Here is a 26,826-nt window from a genome sequence, read left to right as displayed (position 1 = left end):
TGAAAATATCACTTTAGGGCATAATTATAAAACAACATATATTGGAAAATATCATTATGCCAAGTAAATAGCCAGGTTATTTTCTGATTTTACATTCTCTTGATCATCAGTGCAGTGGCGTCGCCATGGTATGGCTGGGGTATGCTACAGCCATACCAATAAATGGCTTAGCCCCACCATGAAAAATTATGTTAAAGTAAGCAAAATAAAGTCCGCTAACTCGCGCGGAGTAAATTGCACAGACAGCAGTTAGTAAGATTGATTTCAGTAGCCACTTGTCTGGAAATACCGAAGAATAGAAACGGTTTTGAAAACTTTTGTCACATAGTGATCGTCTTCTCAATAGAACATCTTTGATAATGTCTTCTGGCCAATCAGAATCAAGATAGCGGCGTGGTGTTGTTGCAGGAAGTCCCGACAGAGAATACTTTTGCTGTAACATCTCTATACATCGATACAACATTACGTGTTGATAGAAATCAACACGTAATGAAATAAGACCCCACGGTTTGATGATTGATAGGTGTGTGGGCTGTCTTTCATTTTGACACACAGAACAATCGGGTCTATCCACCCTTATCCACAATGTAAAGTCATTCACACAGCCTCTTCCCTCTTCTCTCTGTGAGGAGCAGCAGGTTCAGCTTTCAGAACAAAGTAACACAAAACTAAAATGGCATTCATTATTTGAAATATGTCGTGTAGTAATAGATGTATTTATTTTTCTTCTCAAGAGAGTACCAGAATGTGTATTTTATGTTAGTATTTCAAAAAATCTCCTGGGGGAGAATCTCCCCAGACCCCCCTGCAGGGGTTGGGTTTTCAGCATGTCAACTCTTTCACTTGTGGGGAAATTTCAGGATTGGCTCCAGGTCGCCCTTTTTATTTACTACAAGACAAATGTGCCTTTTTATTTCACACAGTTCAATTTGGATTGAGACAGGGAAATAATCTAAACCTTGACGTTTCACTGTCAAGAGGAGCGTGTATATAATTACCTTGCAAATACTGATTTGAGCCCCACTACTGTGTTATCCCTACCATAGATTACCCAACAAAAATACTCTGGAGCCGCCACTGCATCAGTGTAACTCCATTTGTTTAATATCACTTGTTGTAATTTGTATTTTCAACTCAGAGGGTCGCTATTGGCAAGCGTGTTGTGAATTAGAGGTTATATCTTTCTGTCTGTCCTGCCCATTCGTGTATATTACACGGGAGTCATAACCGGAGAAAGACGGAGCAAACAGTCTGCGCTTATATGGAGCCCTGAGAGGATTTATATCTGGACGCTTTGTTTTTCCTACTGAAGTTGGAGTGTGGACGGTTTTCTTGATTTCTACTTTGGCATTGAATGAATTGGAATATATTTGTTTTAACGGTGCAGGAAACGATTCCAGGCAGAACAATGAGACGGCAAGTACTGTTGTTTCTCTCGCTGCTATGCCTCAGCTACGTGATCGGGCAGGTCAGTTATTCCATCCCCGAAGAAATGTCGAAAGGCTCTGTTGTTGGTAACATCGCTCAGGATTTAGGTTTAGATCTTAAAAGGCTGAAATCAGGTAAAGCTCGTGTCTATACAGGAGGCAGCGTAGAATACATCGGGCTGAAGAAAGAAAGGGGAGTCCTTCTCATTCAGGAGAGAATAGACAGAGAGGCTTTGTGCGGAGAGACGACGCCTTGTGCTTTACATTTCCAGTTAATTCTGGAAAATCCAATGGAAATGTTTCGTGTAACAGTGGAGATCACCGACATAAATGATAATACACCCAGTTTTACAAACGCAGAAAAACGATTTGAAATTAGCGAGTCTGCTGTCATAGGATCGAAATTTGTATTAGAAAAAGCAATTGATTCTGACATCGGGATTAATGGCTTACAGCGATACTCACTTACACCTACTGATAACTTTGTATTAAAACCTGGAATTCAGGCAGGGGGAATTAAAAAGGTCGAGATGGTTTTACAGAAGCCTCTAGATAGAGAAAAGCAGGACTACATTTCACTTTTGTTAACCGCTATAGATGGAGGAGAGCCGCAGTTGTCAGGGACAATGCAGATATTTGTGAATGTATTAGATGTGAATGACAACGCACCTACATTTGCTAAACCTCTGTATCGAGCAAAAATACTAGAAAATTCTCCCAAAGGCACCAGCGTAACGACTGTTAGTGCATCTGATAAAGACATCGGCTCAAACAGAGAAGTGTCATATTTGATATCTACCAGTCAAAGTGCTTTATCTGAAATGTTTAGGATTAATTCAAAAACTGGTGAAATTGTCCTAATTGGTGAAATAGATTATGAAAAAGCTAAGATTTATGAAATGGATGTTGAAGTTGTAGACAGCGGAGGACTCTCTGATTCCACTAAAGTCCTACTAGATGTTATTGATATGAATGACAACAATCCTTACATGAACATTGTTTCTAAATCAGAGACCGTATTGGAGGACTCAACTCCTAACACTGTTATAGCTATGTTAAGTGTAAATGATCCAGATTCAGAGAATAATGGAGAGGTAGAGTGTAATATAGATGCTAATATTCCCTTCAAAATACAATCTACATTAAATGGATTTTATACTTTAGTTACAGAGGTCGCTTTAGACAGAGAGATAGCTTCTCAGTATAATATAACAGTGACCTGCTCAGATGAGGGAGTGCCCTCCCTCTCCAGCAGCGTCACTCTCACCTTACAGATCTCTGATGTGAATGACAACGCTCCTGTCTTTGAGAGCAGCTCATATGAGGCCTACATTGTAGAAAACAACACACCAGGCCTCTCTGTGTTCACAGTGAGAGCCAGAGACGCTGACTGGAACCAGAATGCCCGTGTTTCCTACATCCTGGAGGACTCCTCTGTTAACGGAGTGCCAGTCTCCTCATATGTGTCCGTTAGTGCTGATAGTGGAGTCATCCATGCAGTGCGCTCTTTTGACTACGAGCAGATCAAAGACTTCCACTTCCGGGTCAAAGCTCAGGACGGAGGCTCTCCTCCACTGAGTAGCAACGTGACTGTGAAAATACTGATCCAGGACCAGAACGACAACCCTCCTCAGGTCCTGTACCCAGTCCAGACTGGTGGCTCTCTGGTGGCTGAGATGGTGCCTCGTTCAGCAGATGTGGGCTATCTGGTCACTAAAGTGGTGGCTGTTGATGTGGACTCTGGACAGAATGCCTGGCTCTCCTATAAACTGCAGAAAGCCACAGACAGGGCGCTGTTTGAAGTGGGCTTACAGAATGGAGAAATAAGGACTATCCGCCAGGTGACTGATAAAGATGCTGTGAAACAAAGACTGTCTGTTATAGTGGAGGACAACGGGCAGCCCTCTCGTTCAGCTGCAGTCATTGTTAACGTGGTGGTGGCTGACAGCTTCCCGGAAGTGCTGTCTGAGTTCACTGACTTTACACAGGACAAGGAGTACAATGACAACCTGACTTTTTACTTAGTGCTGGCTCTGGCTGTAGTGTCCTTCCTCTTCATCACGTGTTTAGTGGTTATTATATCAGTGAAGATCTACAGGTGGAGACAGTCTCGCATCATGTGTCACTCCAATCTCCCTGTGATTCCTTATTATCCTCCACGTTACTCAGACACTTTGGGGACAGGGACTCTCCAACACGTGTACAACTACGAGGTGTGCAGGACGACTGACTCCAGAAAGAGTGACTGTAAGTTCGGCGGAGCAGGTAGTCAGAACGTGCTGATAATGGACCCCAGTTCTACAGGGACGATGCAGCGGATACAGAGTGAAAAGAGCATCCTGGATGAACCTGACTCTCCTCTAGAGGTTAGCCTGCTTTAATACCGTTTCAGTAATGTATTATTTAAATGTCATTAATTGCACTATTTTCCCTTTGAGTAACAAACAAATGCTCGTACCACGTTATTTGCAATGTTGCCCTCAGTGACCGACAATTTGCGATTCACATGATTATTCCCCAAAATAAATGCCCTATATTTACATCTTCAACCCATGTCCTTGAAGGAAACGATGCGTTATGTTGTGGTTATATTTGTTTTATAATAGCAGTAATAATAATACCATTTCCATAATCAGCAGTAACATAGCCTCGTTGTAGTATTATTAGTACCTAGTCGAGGAATAAACTCTCAAGAAGAATTATTGCAATGAAAAATTGTATTGATAGTTTCTATATATTTCATCCCTGAGGCATCACATATTTGAAAACAGCTTGTGCAGTCTTGGACCTTTTCCATAATTTGAAGATGGTCTGTGTCAGCACTGGGGACAGCAACATACACAGTTCACCCCCATGTGTATCCTCTGTCAGTGGCTGTTTCCACATTTTTATCGTCGGTCTTGTTGTTTATTCTTCGTGTTATTGTTCACTTATCATTATTTAGAGAAATAATTTTCCCTTTTGATCTTTCCATTTAGATTTTAGATTTACCACAATCTCTGAAACATGTTTCATGATAGACACGATGTCCATCCTTTATTTTGCATCCTTCTTCTTCAAATATATTATTAAACTCCATAAACGGTGCACATGATGCATTCTCATGATATGTATTTGTTGTCGTTGGTTAAATCAAAGATGCTGTATAACTAAAGTAGACCCATTGCAGTTCGATTTCCAGGTGCAGTGTGTTCTCCTGAGCTGAATTGTAGTCGGTGTTCTGCAGTTTTCTAATATGGACTCTTAGGGCCGCTGTTGACCAGCGTGTTGGTGGTTACAGCACGTTGTATCAGCACCTCCCATGTAGCAGCGTCACAGTACAAAGAGATCACGACGGGCAAACACGGAGGATTCCGTTTTGGAGATATTTTTTGGAAATATAAAAGGAGAGATTTTTATCTGCAAGCCTTTAGTTTTAAATGATTGGGATATGCTGCTTTTCTTTTGAGCTTTGACATTGGAATCTGAGGATATCTGTGTTTTGGATGTAAGCACCGTGGAGTCTCTTGGTGGAAAAAAACGGATTGAACAATGAATCGGCAAGTACTGCTGTTTATCTCTCTCCTTTCCCTCGAATCTGTTTTCGGGCAGGTCAGCTATACTGTTCCGGAGGAAATGGCGAAAGGCTCTTTAGTCGGCAATATTGCGCAAGATTTGGGTTTGGATAACAAACGTTTGATATCGGGCAAAGCTAAAATCTATACGAGGAATAGCGGCGAGTACATCGAGCTGAACAGAGAAAGAGGAGTCCTCCTCGTGAAACAGAGAATCGACAGAGAGGTGCTGTGTACAGAGACCGCACTTTGCGCTTTACATTTTCAGATTATTTTGGAGAATCCTATGGAGTTTTACAGTGTTACTGTACAGATAACAGATATCAATGATAACGCACCAACCTTTGAAAAAAACGAGATGACTTTTAAAATAAGTGAGTCTGCGGTGATCGGGGCAAAATTCGTGCTTGAACGAGCAGTTGATCTTGATGTTGGAAATAATGGTGTTCAAAGATACGAATTAAAACCAACTGATAATTTTGCTCTGAAAATCCACAATAACGCAGATGGGAATAAACACGTCGAGATGGTGCTACAGAAGCCTTTAGACAGAGAGAAACAAGAGCAGATATCTCTTGTGTTAACGGCTGTAGACGGAGGAGAGCCGCAGATGTCAGGGACAATGCTGATTGTTATTACAGTTTTAGACCATAATGATAATGCCCCCGTTTTTACACAGCCCACATACAAGTCTGCAGTTACTGAAAACTCACCTAAAGGCACAGTTGTTGCCACTGTCACAGCTTCAGATGCAGATCAGGGTTCTAATGGTAGAATAACGTATTCAATCACAAATACGTTGGAAAATGTAAGGAAGATATTTGAGGTGAATAAAGAAAATGGCGAAGTTTCATTGATCGGAAATATTGACTTCGAAAAGTCAAGACACTTTCAAATGAATTTACTTGCTAGTGACGAGGGAGGACTCACAGATTCTTGCAAATTAATTGTCGATGTGCAAGATGTAAATGACAACAAGCCTGAAATTAACATAATGTCGAAGTCAAATGTGATATCAGAGGATTCCGAACTCAATACAGTCGTTACAATGATAAATATTGAGGACTTAGACTCGGGAGAAAACGGAAACGTAAAATGTGTGATCTGTGAAAATGTACCATTCACTTTAAAAACATCTACAGATAATTTCTATAGTTTAGTGACAGACAGCGAGTTAGACAGAGAGATAGCTTCTCAGTATAATATAACAGTGACCTGCTCTGATGAGGGAGTGCCCTCCCTCTCCAGCTGCGTCACTCTCACCTTGCAGATCTCTGATGTGAATGATAACGCTCCTGTCTTTGAGAGCAGCTCATATGAGGCCTACATTGTAGAAAACAACACACCAGGCCTCTCTGTGTTCACAGTGAGAGCCAGAGACGCTGACTGGAACCAGAATGCCCGTGTTTCTTACATCCTGGAGGACTCCTCTGTTAACGGAGTGCCAGTCTCCTCTTATGTGTCCGTTAGTGCTGATAGTGGAGTCATCCATGCAGTGCGCTCTTTTGACTACGAGCAGATCAAAGACTTCCACTTCCGGGTCAAAGCTCAGGATGGAGGCTCTCCTCCACTCAGTAGCAACGTGACTGTGAAAATACTGATCCAGGACCAGAACGACAACCCTCCTCAGGTCCTGTACCCAGTCCAGACTGGTGGCTCTCTGGTGGCTGAGATGGTGCCTCGTTCAGCAGATGTGGGCTATCTGGTCACTAAAGTGGTGGCTGTTGATGTGGACTCTGGACAGAATGCCTGGCTCTCCTATAAACTGCAGAAAGCCACAGACAGGGCGCTGTTTGAAGTGGGCTTACAGAATGGAGAAATAAGGACTATCCGCCAGGTGACTGATAAAGATGCTGTGAAACAAAGACTGTCTGTTATAGTGGAGGACAACGGGCAGCCCTCTCGTTCAGCTGCAGTCATTGTTAACGTGGTGGTGGCTGACAGCTTCCCGGAAGTGCTGTCTGAGTTCACTGACTTTACACAGGACAAGGAGTACAATGACAACCTGACTTTTTACTTAGTGCTGGCTCTGGCTGTAGTGTCCTTCCTCTTCATCACGTGTTTAGTGGTTATTATATCAGTGAAGATCTACAGGTGGAGACAGTCTCGCATCATGTGTCACTCCAATCTCCCTGTGATTCCTTATTATCCTCCACGTTACTCAGACACTTTGGGGACAGGGACTCTCCAACACGTGTACAACTACGAGGTGTGCAGGACGACTGACTCCAGAAAGAGTGACTGTAAGTTCGGCGGAGCAGGTAGTCAGAACGTGCTGATAATGGACCCCAGTTCTACAGGGACGATGCAGCGGATACAGAGTGAAAAGAGCATCCTGGATGAACCTGACTCTCCTCTAGAGGTTAGAAACTGTACATATCATAATAATTCCCCTTTTAAGAACTTCACAATCATTGTATTGCATGCATTGCATTTACTTGGTTGCTCTCAGTAGCATCTCAAAAGAGAAAGTTAATCAAAGCCTGAGAGATTAAGTTATTACCACATTTGTACTCAGCACCATGGACAGTGAGACTTAACGCTGACAACAGTAGAGTACACCCATGTGCTGTTTTTTTGTTTCGCCTATGCTTCATACCTCCTATTCCTGAAGACTATTCTTCAAAGACACTAATTTGATCATTTTTCGCTCAGATATGTGACAATATCACTTCAGGACATAATTATAAAACAACATATATTGGAAAATATCATTATGCCAAGTAAATAGCCAGGTTATTTTCTGATTTTACATTCTCTTGATCATCAGTGCAGTGGCGTTGCCAGGGTATGGCTGGGGTATGCTACAGCCATACCAAGACATGGCTTAGCCCCACCATGACAAATGATGTTAAAGTAAGCAAAATAAAGTCCGCTAACTCGCGCGGAGTAAATTGCACAGACAGCAGTTAGTAAGATTGATTTCAGTAGCCACTTGTCTTGAAATACCGAAGAATAGAAACGGTTTTGAAAACTTTTGTCACGTAGTGATCGTCTTCTCAATAGAACATCTTTGATAATGTCTTCTGGCCAATCAGAATCAAGATAACGGCGTGGTGTTATTGCAGGAAGTCCCGACAGAGAATACTTTTGCTGTAACATCTCTATACATCGATACAACATTACGTGTTGATAGAAATCAACACGTAATGAAATAAGACCCCACGGTTTGATGATTGATAGGTGTGTGGGCTGTCTTTCATTTTGACACACAGAACAATCGGGTCTATCCACCCTTATCCACAATGTCAAGTCATTCACACAGCCTCTTCCCTCTTCTCTCTGTGAGGAGCAGCAGGTTCAGCTTTCAGAACAAAGTAACAAAAAACTAAAATGGCATTCATTTTTTTAAATATGTCGTGTAGTAATAGATGTATTTATTTTTCTTCTCAAGAGAGTACCAGAATGTGTATTTTATGTTAGTATTTCAAAAAATCTCCTGGGGGAGAATCTCCCCAGACCCCCCTGCAGGGGTTGGGTTTTCAGCATGTCAACTCTTTCACTTGTGGTGAAATTGCAGGATTGGCTCCAGGTCGCCCTTTTTATTTACTACAAGACAAATGTGCCTTTTTATTTCACACAGTTCAATTTGGATTGAGACAGGGAAATAATCTAAACCGTGGCGTTTCACTGTCAAGAGGAGCGTGTATGTAATTACCTTGCAAATACTGATTTGAGCCCCACTACTGTATGGGTTAGCCCTACCACAGATTACCCAACAAAAATACTCTGGAGCCGCCACTGCATCAGTGTAACTCCATTTGTTTCATATCACTTGTTGTAATTTGTATTTTCAACTCAGAGGGTCGCTATTGGCAAGCGTGTTGTGAATTAGAGGTTATATCTTTCTGTCTGTCCTGCCCATTCGTGTATATTACACGGGAGTCATAACCGGAGAAAGACGGAGCAAACAGTCTGCGCGTATATGGAGCCCTGAGAGGATTTACATCTCTGGACGCTTTGTTTTTCCTACTGAAGTTGGAGTGTGGACGGTTTTTCTTGATTTCTACTTTGGCATTGACTGAATTGGGATGTATTTGTTTTAACGGTGCAGGAAACGATTCCAGACAGAACAATGAGACGGCAAGTACTGTTGTTTCTCTCGCTGCTATGCCTCAGCTACGTGATCGGGCAGGTCAGTTATTCCATCCCCGAAGAAATGTCGAAAGGCTCTGTTGTTGGTAACATCGCTCAGGATTTAGGTTTAGATCTTAAAAGGCTGAAATCAGGTAAAGCTCGTGTCAATACAGGAGGCAGCGTAGAATACATCGGGCTGCATAAAGAAAGGGGAGTCCTTCTCATTCAGGAGAGAATAGACAGAGAGGCTTTGTGCGGAGAGACGACGCCTTGTGCTTTACATTTCCAGTTAATTCTGGAAAATCCAATGGAAATGTTTCGTGTAACAGTGGAGATCACCGACATAAATGATAATACACCCAGTTTTACAAACGCAGAAAAACGATTTGAAATTAGCGAGTCTGCTGTCATAGGATCGAAATTCATTTTGGAAAAAGCAATTGATTCCGATATCGGGATTAATGGCTTACAGCGATACTCACTTACACCTACTGATAACTTCATATTAAAACTACAAAATCAAGCAGACGGTAGTAAGAAAGTCGAGATAGTTCTACAGAAGCCTCTAGATAGAGAACAGCAGGACTACATTTCACTTTTGTTAACCGCTATAGATGGAGGAGAGCCGCAGATGTCAGGGACAATGCAGATATTTGTAAATGTATTAGATGTGAATGACAACGCACCTACATTCAATAAGCCGCTGTATAGAGCAAAAATACAAGAACATTCTCCCAAAGGCACCAGCGTAACGACTGTTAGTGCTTCAGATAAAGACATTGGTGTGAATGGAGAAATATTATATCTTATATCCACCAGCAAACGTGTTTTATCTGAACTTTTTAAGATAAATATAAAAACCGGGGAAATTATCCTTATCGGTGACTTAGATTATGAAAAGGCGAAGATGTATCAAATGGACATTGAAGTTGTAGACAGCGGAGGACTCTCTGATTCCACTAAAGTTGTTGTAGATGTTATTGATATAAATGATAATAGTCCTTACATTAACGTGCTTTCCAAATCCGAGACTGTGTTAGAGGACTCACCTCCTAATACTGTTATAGCTATGTTAAGTGTAAATGATCCAGATTCAGAGAATAATGGAGAGGTAGAGTGTAATATAGATGCTAATATTCCCTTCAAAATACAATCTACATTAAATGGATTTTATACTTTAGTTACAGAGGTCGCTTTAGACAGAGAGATAGCTTCTCAGTATAATATAACAGTGACCTGCTCTGATGAGGGAGTGCCCTCCCTCTCCAGCAGCGTCACTCTCACCTTGCAGATCTCTGATGTGAATGATAACGCTCCTGTCTTTGAGAGCAGCTCATATGAGGCCTACATTGTAGAAAACAACACACCAGGCCTCTCTGTGTTCACAGTGAGAGCCAGAGACGCTGACTGGAACCAGAATGCCCGTGTTTCTTACATCCTGGAGGACTCCTCTGTTAACGGAGTGCCAGTCTCCTCTTATGTGTCCGTTAGTGCTGATAGTGGAGTCATCCATGCAGTGCGCTCTTTTGACTATGAGCAGATCAAAGACTTCCACTTCCGGGTCAAAGCTCAGGATGGAGGCTCTCCTCCACTCAGTAGCAACGTGACTGTGAAAATACTGATCCAGGACCAGAACGACAACCCTCCTCAGGTCCTGTACCCAGTCCAGACTGCTGGCTCTCTGGTGGCTGAGATGGTGCCTCGTTCAGCAGATGTGGGCTATCTGGTCACTAAAGTGGTGGCTGTTGATGTGGACTCTGGACAGAATGCCTGGCTCTCCTATAAACTGCAGAAAGCCACAGACAGGGCGCTGTTTGAAGTGGGCTTACAGAATGGAGAAATAAGGACTATCCGCCAGGTGACTGATAAAGATGCTGTGAAACAAAGACTGTCTGTTATAGTGGAGGACAACGGGCAGCCCTCTCGTTCAGCTGCAGTCATTGTTAACGTGGTGGTGGCTGACAGCTTCCCGGAAGTGCTGTCTGAGTTCACTGACTTTACACAGGACAAGGAGTACAATGACAACCTGACTTTTTACTTAGTGCTGGCTCTGGCTGTAGTGTCCTTCCTCTTCATCACGTGTTTAGTGGTTATTATATCAGTGAAGATCTACAGGTGGAGACAGTCTCGCATCATGTGTCACTCCAATCTCCCTGTGATTCCTTATTATCCTCCACGTTACTCAGACACTTTGGGGACAGGGACTCTCCAACACGTGTACAACTACGAGGTGTGCAGGACGACTGACTCCAGAAAGAGTGACTGTAAGTTCGGCGGAGCCGGTAGTCAGAACGTGCTGATAATGGACCCCAGTTCTACAGGGACGATGCAGCGGATACAGAGTGAAAAGAGCATCCTGGATGAACCCGACTCTCCTCTAGAGGTTAGAAACTGTACATATCATAATAATTCCCCTTTTAAGAACTTCACAATCATTGTATTGCATGCATTGCATTTACTTGGTTGCTCTCAGTAGCATCTCAAAAGAGAAAGTTAATCAAAGCCTGAGAGATTAAGTTATTACCACATTTGTACTCAGCACCATGGACAGTGAGACTTAACGCTGACAACAGTAGAGTACACCCATGTGCTGTTTTTTTGTTTCGCCTATGCTTCATACCTCCTATTCCTGAAGACTATTCTTCAAAGACACTAATTTGATCATTTTTCGCTCAGATATGTGAAAATATCACTTTAGGGCATAATTATAAAACAACATATATTGGAAAATATCATTATGCCAAGTAAATGGCCAGGTTATTTTCTGATTTTACATTCTCTTGATCATCAGTGCAGTGGCGTCGCCATGGTATGGCTGGGGTATGCTACAGCCATACCAAGACATGGCTTAGCCCCACCATGACAAATTATGTTAAAGTAAGCAAAATAAAGTCCGCTAACTCGCGCGGAGTAAATTGCACAGACAGCAGTTAGTAAGATTGATTTCAGTAGCCACTTGTCTGGAAATACCGAAGAATAGAAACGGTTTTGAAAACTTTTGTCACATGGTGATCGTCTTCTCAATAGAACATCTTTGATAATGTCTTCTGGCCAATCAGAATCAAGATAACGGCGTGGTGTTGTTGCAGGAAGTCCCGACAGAGAATACTTTCGCTGTAGTACATCTCTATACATCGATACAACATTACGTGTTGATAGAAATCAACACGTAATGAAATAAGACCCCACGGTTTGATGATTGATAGGTGTGTGGGCTTTCTTTCATTTTGACACACAGAACAATGAGGGCTATCCACCCTTATCCACAATGTAAAGTCATTCACACAGCCTCTTCCCTCTTCTCATGTGAGGAGCAGCAGGTTCAGCTTTCAGAACAAAGTAACAAAAAACTAAAATGGCATTCATTTTTTTTAAATATGTCGTGTAGTAATAGATGTATTTATTTTTCTTCTCAAGAGAGTACCAGAATGTGTATTTTATGTTAGTATTTCAAAAAATCTCCTCGGGGACAATCCCCCCAGACCCCCCTGCAGGGGTTGGGTTTTCAGCATGTCAACTCTTTCACTTGTGGGGAAATTGCAGGATTGGCTCCAGGTCGCCCTTTTTATTTACTACAAGACAAATGTGCCTTTTTATTTCACACAGTTCAATTTGGATTGAGACAGGGAAATAATCTAAACCGTGGCGTTTCACTGTCAAGAGGAGCGTGTATATAATTACCTTGCAAATACTGATTTGAGCCCCACTGTATGGGTTAGCCCTACCATAGATTACCCAACAAAAATACTCTGGAGCCGCCACTGCATCAGTGTAACTGCATTTGTTTCATATGTCTTGTTGTAATTTGTATTTTCAACTCAGAGGGTCGCTATTGGCAAGCGTGTTGTGAATGAGAGGTTATATCTTTCTGTCTGTCCTGCCCATTCGTGTATATTACACGGGAGTCATAACCGGAGAAAGACGGAGCAAACAGTCTGCGCTTATATGGAGCCCTGAGAGGATTTATATCTGGACGCTTTGTTTTTCCTACTGAAGTTGGAGTGTGGACGGTTTTTCTTGATTTCTACTTTGGCATTGACTGAATTGGAATGTATTTGTTTTAACGGTGCAGGAAACGATTCCAGACAGAACAATGAGACGGCGAGTACTGTTGTTTCTCTCGCTGCTATGCCTCAGCTACGTGATCGGGCAGGTCAGTTATTCCATCCCCGAAGAAATGTCGAAAGGCTCTGTTGTTGGTAACATCGCTCAGGATTTAGGTTTAGATCTTAAAAGGCTGAAATCAGGTAAAGCTCGTGTCCATACAGGAGGCAGCGTAGAATACATCGGGCTGAAGAAAGAAAGGGGAGTCCTTCTCATTCAGGAGAGAATAGACAGAGAGGCTTTGTGCGGAGAGACGACGCCTTGTGCTTTACATTTCCAGTTAATTCTGGAAAATCCAATGGAAATGTTTCGTGTAACAGTGGAGATCACCGACATAAATGATAATACACCCAGTTTTACAAACGCAGACAAACGATTTGAAATTAGCGAGTCTGCTGTCATAGGATCGAAATTCATTTTAGAAAAAGCCATTGATTCTGACATCGGGATTAATGGCTTACAGCGATACTCACTTACACCTACTGATAACTTTGTATTAAAACCTGGAATTCAGGCAGGGGGAAGTAAAAAGGTCGAGATGGTTTTACAGAAGCCTCTAGATAGAGAAAAGCAGGACTACATTTCACTTTTGTTAACCGCTATAGATGGAGGAGAGCCGCAGTTGTCAGGGACAATGCAGATATTTGTAAATGTATTAGATGTGAATGACAACGCACCTACATTTGCTAAACCTCTGTATCGAGCAAAAATAGTAGAAAATTCTCCCAAAGGCACCAGCGTAACGACTGTTGGTGCATCTGATAAAGACATCGGCTCAAACAGAGAAGTGTCATATTTGATATCTACTAGTGAACGCATTTTATCTGAACTATTTAAAATGGATTCAAAAACAGGAGAAATTGTCCTAATCGGAAACATTGATTATGAAAAGGCGAAAATATATGAAATGGATATTGAAGTTGTAGACAGCGGAGGACTCTCTGATTCCACTAAAGTTGTTGTAGATGTTATTGATATAAATGATAATAATCCCTTCATTACCATGCTTTCTAAATCAGAGACCGTATTGGAGGACTCACCTCCTAACACTGTTTTAGCTATGTTAAGTGTAAATGATCCAGATTCAGAGAATAATGGAGAGGTAGAGTGTAATATAGATGGTAGCATTCCCTTCAAAATACAATCTACATTAAATGGATTTTATACTTTAGTTACAGAGGTCGCTTTAGACAGAGAGATAGCTTCTCAGTATAATATAACAGTGACCTGCTCTGATGAGGGAGTGCCCTCCCTCTCCAGCAGCGTCACTCTCACCTTACAGATCTCTGATGTGAATGATAACGCTCCTGTCTTTGAGAGCAGCTCATATGAGGCCTACATTGTAGAAAACAACACACCAGGCCTCTCTGTGTTCACAGTGAGAGCCAGAGACGCTGACTGGAACCAGAATGCCCGTGTTTCCTACATCCTGGAGGACTCCTCTGTTAACGGAGTGCCAGTCTCCTCATATGTGTCCGTTAGTGCTGATAGTGGAGTCATCCATGCAGTGCGCTCTTTTGACTACGAGCAGATCAAAGACTTCCACTTCCGGGTCAAAGCTCAGGATGGAGGCTCTCCTCCACTGAGTAGCAACGTGACTGTGAAAATACTGATCCAGGACCAGAACGACAACCCTCCTCAGGTCCTGTACCCAGTCCAGACTGGTGGCTCTCTGGTGGCTGAGATGGTGCCTCGTTCAGCAGATGTGGGCTATCTGGTCACTAAAGTGGTGGCTGTTGATGTGGACTCTGGACAGAATGCCTGGCTCTCCTATAAACTGCAGAAAGCCACAGACAGGGCGCTGTTTGAAGTGGGCTTACAGAATGGAGAAATAAGGACTATCCGCCAGGTGACTGATAAAGATGCTGTGAAACAAAGACTGTCTGTTATAGTGGAGGACAACGGGCAGCCCTCTCGTTCAGCTGCAGTCATTGTTAACGTGGTGGTGGCTGACAGCTTCCCGGAAGTGCTGTCTGAGTTCACTGACTTTACACAGGACAAGGAGTACAATGACAACCTGACTTTTTACTTAGTGCTGGCTCTGGCTGTAGTGTCCTTCCTCTTCATCACGTGTTTAGTGGTTATTATATCAGTGAAGATCTACAGGTGGAGACAGTCTCGCATCATGTGTCACTCCAATCTCCCTGTGATTCCTTATTATCCTCCACGTTACTCAGACACTTTGGGGACAGGGACTCTCCAACACGTGTACAACTACGAGGTGTGCAGGACGACTGACTCCAGAAAGAGCGACTGTAAGTTCGGCGGAGCAGGTAGTCAGAACGTGCTGATAATGGACCCCAGTTCTACAGGGACGATGCAGCGGATACAGAGTGAAAAGAGCATCCTGGATGAACCTGACTCTCCTCTAGAGGTTAGTTATGTGGGGTTATTTCAGTTGTAAGCTCTTCACACGATTTATGTGGCTGAAACATTTGTTACCAGGCGCAATGCATCAGTATTTTGCATTCAGAACCATGGACTGTGGCACTACTCGCGCCCTGGGCTTTTTTTCTTCTATTTATTGTTGTGTGAATAATGTGCTTGCCAATATCTATCTTTATCTATCTGTCTATTTATCTATCATATTATACAAACCATAACATTTAATGAATTATTATTTTATTTTATTTGTTACTTGGTATTTATATATATTTATAATGGAACTCTTTGTACATAAGTGAACATAATGTATTGATATTTCCTTTCCACTTCATCATAACGGTGTATGAATGTTTTTTTAACCAATGCATGAAGTATGCCCCTCATTATATAGAATTGCATTTTTTAAATCAACCATTTCATTGGTTATCTCTCCTTGTACATATCGAAATGGTTTGTGCTCGAGTACAGTTTTTTTTTTTTTTCCGGGAACATTCTGTAGTACATCACTCTGTACTCTAAGGGCCGCTGTAGGCCAGTGTGTTGAGTTGTCATGATATATTTGTAAAGAAACCTCCCCATTACGGTGATATCACATATGAAGGACAGACACAGGGTTACAACGTCGGTGGACATTTAACCGAGAGTGGAGAAGCTCTTTTTACCGATGAAGACGAATATGGATTTACCCATTTTACTCTGTTTTTAAAACTGTGAAGAACCATAGATATCCTTCCATCGCGGAACATAACTCGTTTTATTGCATTTTGAAAGGAAAATGTCGGGCAGAACAATGAGACTTCAAGTACTGTTGTTTTATGTTGTCTTTCGTCTCAGTTCAGTGCTCGGGCAGGTCAGCTACTCCATCCCCGAGGAAATGCCGAGTGGCTCTTTAGTCGGTGCTATTGCTCAGGATTTGGGATTAGATGTAAAACGACTGAAATCCGGTCAAGCTCGCGTTTTTACAGGAGACAGTGCGGGATACATCGAGCTGAACAAAGACCGAGGAGTCCTTATTATCAAAGACAGGATCGACAGAGAGACGACATGCAGACAGACTACGCCTTGTGCTTTGCATTTTCAGATAATTTTGGAGAACCCCATGGAGTTCTACAGTATCACAGTCGAGATTACAGACATAAATGATAATCCTCCCACCTTTGAAAAAAATGAAGTCAGTTTTAAAATCAGCGAATCTGCTGTAATTGGATCAAAGTTTGTATTAGACAGAGCAATTGATCTTGATGTTGGCAAAAATGGTCTTCAGAAATACGAACTTAAGCCCGCCGATAATTTTGTACTAAAACGTGAAAGTCAAGCTGATGATGGAACAGAAAAAGTGGAAATGATTTTGCAGAAGCCCCTCGACAGAGAGAAGGACGAATTGATCTCTTTAGTTTTAACAGCGTTCGATGGAGGAGACCCGCAAATGTCAGGAACAATTCGGATTTTGATAACGGTATTAGATGTCAATGATAATGCTCCTATTTTTACACAGTCCACCTACACTGCCACTGTTTTTGAAAACGCTCCTGTAGGGACAGTTGTCACCAAGGTTACTGCGTCAGATGCAGATCATGGGACAAATGGTAAAATAAGATATTCAATTGCAAACAGTTTACATCAAGCCCATTTATTGTTTCAGATCAACGAAGACAGTGGTGAAATTAGATTGACTGGAAATATTGATTATGAAAATGCACGGAATTACCATATTAATATACGTGCAAGTGATGATGGTGGACTTACAGATTCGTGTAAAGTCATAGTTGAAGTGGTGGATATAAACGACAATAAACCAACAATTAATATAATGTCAAAATCAAACATGATATCTGAAAACTCAAAACCGAGCACAGTTGTAGCAATGATGAACGTCCAAGACCCAGATTCCAATGAAAACGGTAAAGTTAGCTGTTTTATCAACGATAATACCCCTCTGACTATAATGTTGACATCAAACAATTTTTATAGTTTAGTGACAGACAGTGTTTTAGACAGAGAGATAGCTTCTCAGTATAATATCACAGTGACCTGCTCTGATGAGGGAGTGCCCTCCCTCTCCAGCAGCGTCACTCTCACCTTACAGATCTCTGATGTGAATGATAACGCTCCTGTCTTTGAGAGCAGCTCATATGAGGCCTACATTGTAGAAAACAACACACCAGGCCTCTCTGTGTTCACAGTGAGAGCCAGAGACGCTGACTGGAACCAGAATGCCCGTGTTTCTTACATCCTGGAGGACTCCTCTGTTAACGGAGTGGCAGTCTCCTCTTATGTGTCCGTTAGTGCTGATAGTGGAGTCATCCATGCAGTGCGCTCTTTTGACTACGAGCAGATCAAAGACTTCCACTTCCGGGTCAAAGCTCAGGATGGAGGCTCTCCTCCACTGAGTAGCAACGTGACTGTGAAAATACTGATCCAGGACCAGAACGACAACCCTCCTCAGGTCCTGTACCCAGTCCAGACTGGTGGCTCTCTGGTGGCTGAGATGGTGCCTCGTTCAGCAGATGTGGGCTATCTGGTCACTAAAGTGGTGGCTGTTGATGTGGACTCTGGACAGAATGCCTGGCTCTCCTATAAACTGCAGAAAGCCACAGACAGGGCGCTGTTTGAAGTGGGCTTACAGAATGGAGAAATAAGGACTATCCGCCAGGTTACTGATAAAGATGCTGTGAAACAAAGACTGTCTGTTATAGTGGAGGACAACGGGCAGCCCTCTCGTTCAGCTACAGTCATTGTTAACGTGGTGGTGGCTGACAGCTTCCCGGAAGTGCTGTCTGAGTTCACTGACTTTACACAGGACAAGGAGTACAATGACAACCTGACTTTTTACTTAGTGCTGGCTCTGGCTGTAGTGTCCTTCCTCTTTATCACGTGTTTAGTGGTTATTATATCAGTGAAGATCTACAGGTGGAGACAGTCTCGCATCATGTGTCACTCCAATCTCCCTGTGATTCCTTATTATCCTCCACGTTACTCAGACACTTTGGGGACAGGGACTCTCCAACACGTGTACAACTACGAGGTGTGCAGGACGACTGACTCCAGAAAGAGTGACTGTAAGTTCGGCGGAGCCGGTAGTCAGAACGTGCTGATAATGGACCCCAGTTCTACAGGGACGATGCAGCGGATACAGAGTGAAAAGAGCATCCTGGATGAACCTGACTCTCCTTTAGAGGTTGGTAATTTAGGGTTATTTTAGTTACAATCTTTTCACATGTTCTATGTCGATGAAACATTTGTTGTCAGATGCAATGCATCAGTATTTTGCAATCAGCACCATGGACAGGGGAACTAATCGTACCGTGGCCTTTTTTCCTGTTTATTGTCGTGTGAATTTCCTTATTGCGTTTCCAATAGTGAGTCTTTTTTTCATCTATGTATGGGGTTTATTTAGAGCAGTGGTTTTCAAAATATGGTCCGCGGACCACTGGTGGTCCGCGGGGGTACTGCAGGTGGTCAGTGGAAAAAAGCTAAATAAAATCCACTTTTTATTATCAGGATTTTCGGGGACCACCTCATATATGACCTGCTCTATCGAAATCAGTCGCATTGACCCGAAGACACATATTGAGTTGTATACACTGTTGGAAAGAGGATATAGCTTTCTAATGATATCAGGATTGTTGTTGTACTCCAAATATTAAGGAAAATATGCAGAGTCGCTGTAAGGGGGTGAAAAGTTAGGACTATTCTAAGGGCCCGTGACTGACAGGGGCCCAAACTATTTTAGAACATTAAGAAAAACATGTTTAAGTAACCTTTCATCGTTCATAAATAATGAACATGAATAGAAAGTTATATTGATAATGTACTCACTACACTTACGATTCATTTAACTTATTTTCTTCCAAAAGTTAGTTATCCAAAGCCTCTCTACACCCCTTTCTATTTACATGTAATGGTTTGGTCCTGCCTCCAACCGCGGTGCTGCATCGGCCCTTTCTAGCAGAGAGTGAGAGCATTTGAGGAGGGATGCTAGTATACTTACTTATGTGTGTGCCATGTCTCAACGACTAACAAAGTCAGGCTTTCAAAAAGAAAAGAAAGGAGAGAAAGACAAGAGAGAGGGACTAAAGGGCGACAGTATGTCACCCAGTTTTTCATGTGTGGTCCATGAGCATACTTGCCAACCTTGAGACCTCAGAAATCGGGAGCATTTCAAAACCACCACCGGGGGGGCAGGGGGCGGGGTTCAGAGTGCGAGTGCGAGGTACCTGTCATCTTCCCTTCACAAGCTTCAAAAATGTATTTATCGTGTGATTTTGGAAATACTAGTTTCATATTCTGAAAGCCAAGACTTTTTTTTATTTAAAATCTAACAAAACACCCGAATCCCGAAAAACTATTAGTTTACGCAAATCCACGTTTATTTTTTAAATGAGCCGTTGCGACTTCCGACTGATTATTTCCTTATTGTACACGTTTATATTAATGTATTTTATATTCAGTGTTCTCTGATTTTATGCTACAGGTCGGCTGTGATTTTATTAAGTTCCTTTGATATTGTAAACGTTGTGTTATGCGTCTCTGTCCTGCAATATCGGATGTTGAAAGAGCTGGAGCTGCAGTTCATGTTCGCTGATGCAGCTGTTATGTTTGATATATGCTGCAGATTTGAATATATGGTCAAGGACCAAAAGAAAAAAAGAAGTTGTCTGCCGTCCTCTTTGAGAAACATACACAACGCAGACAGACACCGGTCACACGTGCGACAAAAGTATCAGATAGGCTTCAATTTACTTTTGATTGTCTATAATTAACTATGAAAAAATATCGGCGTTTTAACACTACCTTTATATATGTACTTATTTTTACGGTTTGCATATGAGGTGGTCCGCGAAAATCCTTGATAATAATTAGTGGTCCGCATAAACAAAAAGTTTGAGAACCCCTGATTTTGAGGACTTTCAAGCTTATAAAAAATGTTTCAATTTATATAATCTAAACATAATCTGTTCGATAATTTAGTGACTTCTATATATTGCTTTTGTCTATTAATATATTGGTTTTGGTACACATATGTAGACGACAGAGAACTAGTCGCTATAAATGATTTGTTTACACGCTACTTCTATGCGTTGCTATTCATGGTATTCATTACAATATTACAAGATATTACTACTAATTGTAGGGGTTCTTCTTAACACTTAATTTGCTAAATCTGCAATTAAACACTTATATTAAAGACTGGCCCACCTCCTAATGAGATTAGCAACATACGGTTCTTCTGCTAGATCTACACGTGTCCTTTTAATAATACTAACACTATAATTCTAATGTAAATTGTACTTTTAATCACGTGTGATTTATTTGTTCCAACTCATACGTTACTCATTACCAATCCTTGCTGTTTGCTGTATTGAACAGAAAGGGCCGCTATTGGCCAGAGTGTGGCAGTCTTAGCTAGGGCTGGCAACTGTACCTCCCCCTTAGATTGTGACATGGTAGACAATAAAACGGGCACGAAGCGCCATGTCTTCGTTTCAATAAATAACTGCTCACGGACATGGAAAGCTGTAGCTTTGTTCATCACTTGTCTTGATATATGGTCGGAAATTCTAGGAGTATCCGTACGGATTACATTTTTTTTCTAAACAAGATTGGAATACAACGACAAAAAATGAGACGGCAAGTACTGTTGTTCATGTTGGTCCTCTCTCTCGCCCCTGTGTTTGGGCAGGTCAGCTACTCTATTCCTGAGGAAATGGAGAAAGGTTCACTAGTCTGTAATTTAGCTCAGGATTTAGGTTTAGAGTTTAAAAGACTCAAGTCAGGAAGAGCTCGTATTCATTCGGGAGACAGTGCAGAATATTTCGAGTTGAACAGAGAGAGGGGTGTCCTCCTTATCAAAGAGAGAATGGACAGAGAAACACTGTGCGGAGAAACGACGCCCTGTGCTTTACATTTACAGATGATTTTAGAAAATCCGATGGAATTGTTTCGCATTACAATAGAAATCACAGATATAAACGATAATGCTCCCAGCTTTGCGTCGAGCGAGAAGCGTTTTGATATCAGCGAGTCAGCCGTCATTGGGTCTAAATTTGTACTGGAGAAAGCCATCGATGCTGACATTGGTACAAATGATCTGCAAAGCTATTCGCTTAATCCAACAAACAACTTTGCTTTGAAAATAGAGAATCAAGCGGACGGAAGTAAAAAGGTAGAAATGGTGTTACAGAAGCCTCTAGATCGAGAGCACCAGGATCAGATATCACTGTTATTAACTGCACTAGATGGCGGACAGCCGCGCATGTCAGGTACAATGCAGATAACTGTCAACGTGTTGGATGTAAATGACAATGCACCGGTTTTCACTAAGCCCATATACAAGGCAACATTAACCGAGAATTCCCCGCGAGGAACTAGTGTTATAACTGTTAGTGCATCTGACAAAGATGGAGGCTCTAATGGAGAAATAACATATGCAATTTCAAATAGCAAGCGTCGACTATCTGACCTATTTCAGATCAATGGAAAAACAGGTGATGTCGTCTTGATAGGTGAAATAGATTATGAAAAAGCGAAACTCTTTCAAATAGATATTGAGGCGATAGATAATGGAGGACTCTCTGACTCCAGTAAGATCCTAATTGATATCACTGATGTCAATGACAACAGTCCTCAGTTAAAAATACTATCTAAATCAGACACCTTTTTAGAAGACTCCCCTGAGAATACTGTGATTGCGATGCTAAGTGTGAATGACCCTGACTCTGAGAGGAATGGAGAGGTCAAATGTAAAATTAATGACGACATCCCTTTTAAAATACAAAGTACAATCAATGGATTTTATAGTTTACTTACAGAGGTGGCTTTAGACAGAGAGATAGCTTCTCAGTATAATATCACAGTGACCTGCTCTGATGAGGGAGTGCCCTCCCTCTCCAGCAGCGTCACTCTCACCTTGCAGATCTCTGATGTGAATGATAACGCTCCTGTCTTTGAGAGCAGCTCATATGAGGCCTACATTGTAGAAAACAACACACCAGGCCTCTCTGTGTTCACAGTGAGAGCCAGAGACGCTGACTGGAACCAGAATGCCCGTGTTTCCTACATCCTGGAGGACTCCTCTGTTAACGGAGTGCCAGTCTCCTCATATGTGTCCATTAGTGCTGATAGTGGAGTCATCCATGCAGTGCGCTCTTTTGACTACGAGCAGATCAAAGACTTCCACTTCCGGGTCAAAGCTCAGGATGGAGGCTCTCCTCCACTGAGTAGCAACGTGACTGTGAAAATACTGATCCAGGACCAGAACGACAACCCTCCTCAGGTCCTGTACCCAGTCCAGACTGGTGGCTCTCTGGTGGCTGAGATGGTGCCTCGTTCAGCAGATGTAGGCTATCTGGTCACTAAAGTGGTGGCTGTTGATGTGGACTCTGGACAGAATGCCTGGCTCTCCTATAAACTGCAGAAAGCCACAGACAGGGCGCTGTTTGAAGTGGGCTTACAGAATGGAGAAATAAGGACTATCCGCCAGGTGACTGATAAAGATGCTGTGAAACAAAGACTGTCTGTTATAGTGGAGGACAACGGGCAGCCCTCTCGTTCAGCTGCAGTCATTGTTAACGTGGTGGTGGCTGACAGCTTCCCGGAAGTGCTGTCTGAGTTCACTGACTTTGCACAGGACAAGGAGTACAATGACAACCTGACTTTTTACTTAGTGCTGGCTCTGGCTGTAGTGTCCTTCCTCTTCATCACGTGTTTAGTGGTTATTATATCAGTGAAGATCTACAGGTGGAGACAGTCTCGCATCATGTGTCACTCCAATCTCCCTGTGATTCCTTATTATCCTCCACGTTACTCAGACACTTTGGGGACAGGGACTCTCCAACACGTGTACAACTACGAGGTGTGCAGGACGACTGACTCCAGAAAGAGTGACTGTAAGTTCGGCGGAGCAGGTAGTCAGAACGTGCTGATAATGGACCCCAGTTCTACAGGGACGATGCAGCGGATACAGAGTGAAAAGAGCATCCTGGATGAACCTGACTCTCCTTTAGAGGTTAGAAAATAACAATTTGTATAATCAAAGTCATACTTGTATATAAGTTCACGATTCATCCATATCATTTACAGCCCATGCAATTTCAGCATGCCTTACAGCGAATTTTATTTCTCTCTTCTATATTTCTGCTTTCCAAAAAGTATTTTCTCCTTTGTTGACACAGGTGATTTCCTTTATTTATAGCCAATATTTCTTGTTTTTCTTTCGGTGTAATCTTGTGCTGTTTTGTAGCAGTGTTCTAATTTAACCTAATCAAAGCTGTTTTCTGTGTGCTGTGTTTTAAAGGGGACATATAGTAACAACAGACCCAACAGTATCTTTTACTTAATTTATCACTTGTAGTTTCGTCTTGTGAACTCAGTGGGCCGCTGTTGACCAGCGCCTTGGCGTTTCAAATGTGTATTTAAACAGGAGGAACTCCCCGGTCCGCGCACACAAGAGAGGATGATTAGGAAGAATGTACGCAGAGTCGAAGGTGGAAGTAACACGATGCACGGGATATCACATTGGAATTATAGCGTCGTCAGTTGTTGATTAGACAGATCATTTTGCCTACTCTATTTGCCTCGGTAACGCTGATTGCGAAAGGGAAGAGAACACGTTAGTTTGGTTGGACGGATGAGCCTGACGGAACAATGAGACCGCAAGTACTGTTGTTTTTCTCCGTGCTCTGTCTCAGTGCAGTGCTCGGCCAGGTCAGCTACTCCATTCCGGAGGAAATGGTCAAAGGCTCTTTGGTCGGTAACATAGTTCAGGATTTAGGTGTGGGTGTTAAACGATTACAAACGGGTAAAGCTCGAATCCACACGGGAGACAGCACAGAATATATTCATCTTAACAAGGAAAAGGGACTACTTGTCATTAAAGAGAAAATAGACCGCGAGGCTCTCTGTGGTCAGACAACGCCTTGTGCTTTGCATTTTCAGATCGCCTTAGAAAACCCAATAGAAATATTCCAGATCACTGTCGAAATCACAGATATTAATGACAATGCTCCCGTTTTCGAAAAGGAAGAGAGGAGATTTGAAATAAGCGAGTCTGCTATTATCGGCTCTAAATTCATGCTAGAGAAAGCAATAGACCCTGATATAGGACTGAACGGTCTTCAGAGCTACACACTGAAGCCCAACGATCATTTTGTGCTAAAATTACATAGTCAGTCTGATGGCGGTAAAAAGGTGGAAATGATTTTACAGAAACCCTTGGATAGAGAAAAACAAGAGTTCGCATCATTATTGTTAACGGCTGTAGATGGAGGAGAGCCGCAGAGATCTGGCACGATGCAGATTCACATTGCTGTGTTAGACGTTAATGATAACGCTCCTGTGTTTACACAACACATTTACAAAGCAAGTGTGAAAGAAAACGCTGTGACGGGAACACTTATAACAAAAGTGAGTGCCTCAGATGTAGACAAAGGCTCGAATGGGGAGGTTAGCTACGTAATAGGAAATAGCATGAGGAGCATTTCCAAATTATTTCACGTTACTGAAGATGGTCACATAATATTAAATGGGCTTATTGACTATGAAAAAGCCAAAAAATATGAAATTGACATAGAGGCAGTTGACCGAGGAGGTTTATCTGATTCAAGCAAAGTAGTTATTGATGTAGGTGACATTAATGACAATAGCCCAGTTATTAATATTATTTCATCATCAAATTCAATAGAAGAAGATTCACGTCCAGACACAGTGGTTGCTGCAATGAGTGTAAATGATCCTGATTCTGAAGAAAACGGGAAGGTCCGATGTGTAATTGATAAAAACATACCCTTTACAATTACACCTACTTCCAGTAATTTTTATAGCATTGTGACAGACAGTGAGTTAGACAGAGAGAGATCCTCTGAATATAATATCACAGTGACCTGCTCTGATGAGGGAGTGCCCTCCCTCTCCAGCAGCGTCACTCTCACCTTACAGATCTCTGATGTGAATGATAACGCTCCTGTCTTTGAGAGCAGCTCATATGAGGCCTACATTGTAGAAAACAACACACCAGGCCTCTCTGTGTTCACAGTGAGAGCCAGAGACGCTGACTGGAACCAGAATGCCCGTGTTTCTTACATCCTGGAGGACTCCTCTGTTAACGGAGTGCCAGTCTCCTCTTATGTGTCCATTAGTGCTGATAGTGGAGTCATCCATGCAGTGCGCTCTTTTGACTACGAGCAGATCAAAGACTTCCACTTCCGGGTCAAAGCTCAGGATGGAGGCTCTCCTCCACTCAGTAGCAACGTGACTGTGAAAATACTGATCCAGGACCAGAACGACAACCCTCCTCAGGTCCTGTACCCAGTCCAGACTGGTGGCTCTCTGGTGGCTGAGATGGTGCCTCGTTCAGCAGATGTGGGCTATCTGGTCACTAAAGTGGTGGCTGTTGATGTGGACTCTGGACAGAATGCCTGGCTCTCCTATAAACTGCAGAAAGCCACAGACAGGGCGCTGTTTGAAGTGGGCTTACAGAATGGAGAAATAAGGACTATCCGCCAGGTGACTGATAAAGATGCTGTGAAACAAAGACTGTCTGTTATAGTGGAGGACAACGGGCAGCCCTCTCGTTCAGCTACAGTCATTGTTAACGTGGTGGTGGCTGACAGCTTCCCGGAAGTGCTGTCTGAGTTCACTGACTTTACACAGGACAAGGAGTACAATGACAACCTGACTTTTTACTTAGTGCTGGCTCTGGCTGTAGTGTCCTTCCTCTTCATCACGTGTTTGGTGGTTATTATATCAGTGAAGATCTACAGGTGGAGACAGTCTCGCATCATGTGTCACTCCAATCTCCCTGTGATTCCTTATTATCCTCCACGTTACTCAGACACTTTGGGGACAGGGACTCTCCAACACGTGTACAACTACGAGGTGTGCAGGACGACTGACTCCAGAAAGAGTGACTGTAAGTTCGGCGGAGCAGGTAGTCAGAACGTGCTGATAATGGACCCCAGTTCTACAGGGACGATGCAGCGGATGCAGAGTGAAAAGAGCATCCTGGATGAACCTGACTCTCCTCTAGAGGTTAGAAATGTGTAACACTAACCACTCCCTTATTGTTAATACTAAATGTTCGAATTAAATATGCCAGCATTTTGACCCATTTGTTTGGAACTTTATGTTTCAGTACCTCGGACAGCACCATGGAGCATTTGTATGGAGCTATATCAGGGTCATTCGTTTTGATCATTCAAAAAAATACTAATTATTTGAAATTTCAAGTTTTTATCCTGAACTTTGAAAAACACAATGATGTATTCAAACTACAAATAAGT

At 42.4% G+C, this 26,826-nt stretch overlaps 5 protein-coding genes across 5 annotated transcripts in view; all 5 read left to right on the top strand.

Annotated features, from left to right (window-relative positions):
- LOC117453601 (cadherin-related tumor suppressor-like) overlaps positions 1–26,826 on the top strand; it is a 221,288-nt gene that overhangs the window by 125,681 nt on the left and 68,781 nt on the right.
- Positions 1,250–3,808, top strand: LOC117453612 (protocadherin beta-16-like). Its single transcript, XM_034092496.2, has one exon. The coding sequence runs from the start codon at positions 1,355–1,357 to the stop codon at positions 3,806–3,808; it is 2,454 nt and encodes an 817-aa protein (XP_033948387.1). The 5' UTR covers positions 1,250–1,354.
- Positions 4,765–11,921, top strand: LOC117453896 (protocadherin beta-16-like). The gene is made up of 3 exons (XM_071204676.1): positions 4,765–7,343; positions 10,350–11,441; positions 11,850–11,921. The coding sequence occupies exons 1-3, from the start codon at positions 4,959–4,961 to the stop codon at positions 11,919–11,921; spliced, it is 3,549 nt and encodes a 1,182-aa protein (XP_071060777.1). The 5' UTR covers positions 4,765–4,958.
- Positions 13,221–15,566, top strand: LOC117453618 (protocadherin gamma-A1-like). Its single transcript, XM_034092502.2, has one exon. It carries the CDS (start codon positions 13,236–13,238, stop codon positions 15,564–15,566), a length of 2,331 nt encoding a protein of 776 aa, XP_033948393.2. The 5' UTR covers positions 13,221–13,235.
- Positions 16,163–26,590, top strand: LOC117453894 (protocadherin gamma-A11-like). The gene is made up of 3 exons (XM_034092932.2): positions 16,163–18,725; positions 22,464–23,555; positions 25,484–26,590. The coding sequence occupies exons 1-3, from the start codon at positions 16,323–16,325 to the stop codon at positions 26,588–26,590; spliced, it is 4,602 nt and encodes a 1,533-aa protein (XP_033948823.2). The 5' UTR covers positions 16,163–16,322.

The sequence above is a fragment of the Pseudochaenichthys georgianus genome, chromosome 10 (assembly GCF_902827115.2).
Source record: "Pseudochaenichthys georgianus chromosome 10, fPseGeo1.2, whole genome shotgun sequence".
In the NCBI taxonomy this organism is placed as follows: domain Eukaryota; kingdom Metazoa; phylum Chordata; class Actinopteri; order Perciformes; family Channichthyidae; genus Pseudochaenichthys; species Pseudochaenichthys georgianus.
Note: the sequence above shows the minus strand (reverse complement) of the source record. Positions and strands in the feature narration are given on the sequence as shown.

Coding starts and splice junctions, on each gene's coding strand:
- LOC117453618 (XM_034092502.2), top strand. CDS start 13,236: ATGTCGAAAGGCTCTGTTGTTGGTAACATCGCTCAGGATTTAGGTTTA.
- LOC117453896 (XM_071204676.1), top strand. CDS start 4,959: ATGAATCGGCAAGTACTGCTGTTTATCTCTCTCCTTTCCCTCGAATCT. Junction 7,344..10,349: donor AACCTGACTCTCCTCTAGAG/GTTAGAAACTGT, acceptor CTCACCTTGCAG/ATCTCTGATGTGAATGATAA. Junction 11,442..11,849: donor AACCCGACTCTCCTCTAGAG/GTTAGAAACTGT, acceptor CTTGATCATCAG/TGCAGTGGCGTCGCCATGGT.
- LOC117453894 (XM_034092932.2), top strand. CDS start 16,323: ATGTCGGGCAGAACAATGAGACTTCAAGTACTGTTGTTTTATGTTGTC. Junction 18,726..22,463: donor AACCTGACTCTCCTTTAGAG/GTTGGTAATTTA, acceptor CTCACCTTGCAG/ATCTCTGATGTGAATGATAA. Junction 23,556..25,483: donor AACCTGACTCTCCTTTAGAG/GTTAGAAAATAA, acceptor CTCACCTTACAG/ATCTCTGATGTGAATGATAA.
- LOC117453612 (XM_034092496.2), top strand. CDS start 1,355: ATGAATTGGAATATATTTGTTTTAACGGTGCAGGAAACGATTCCAGGC.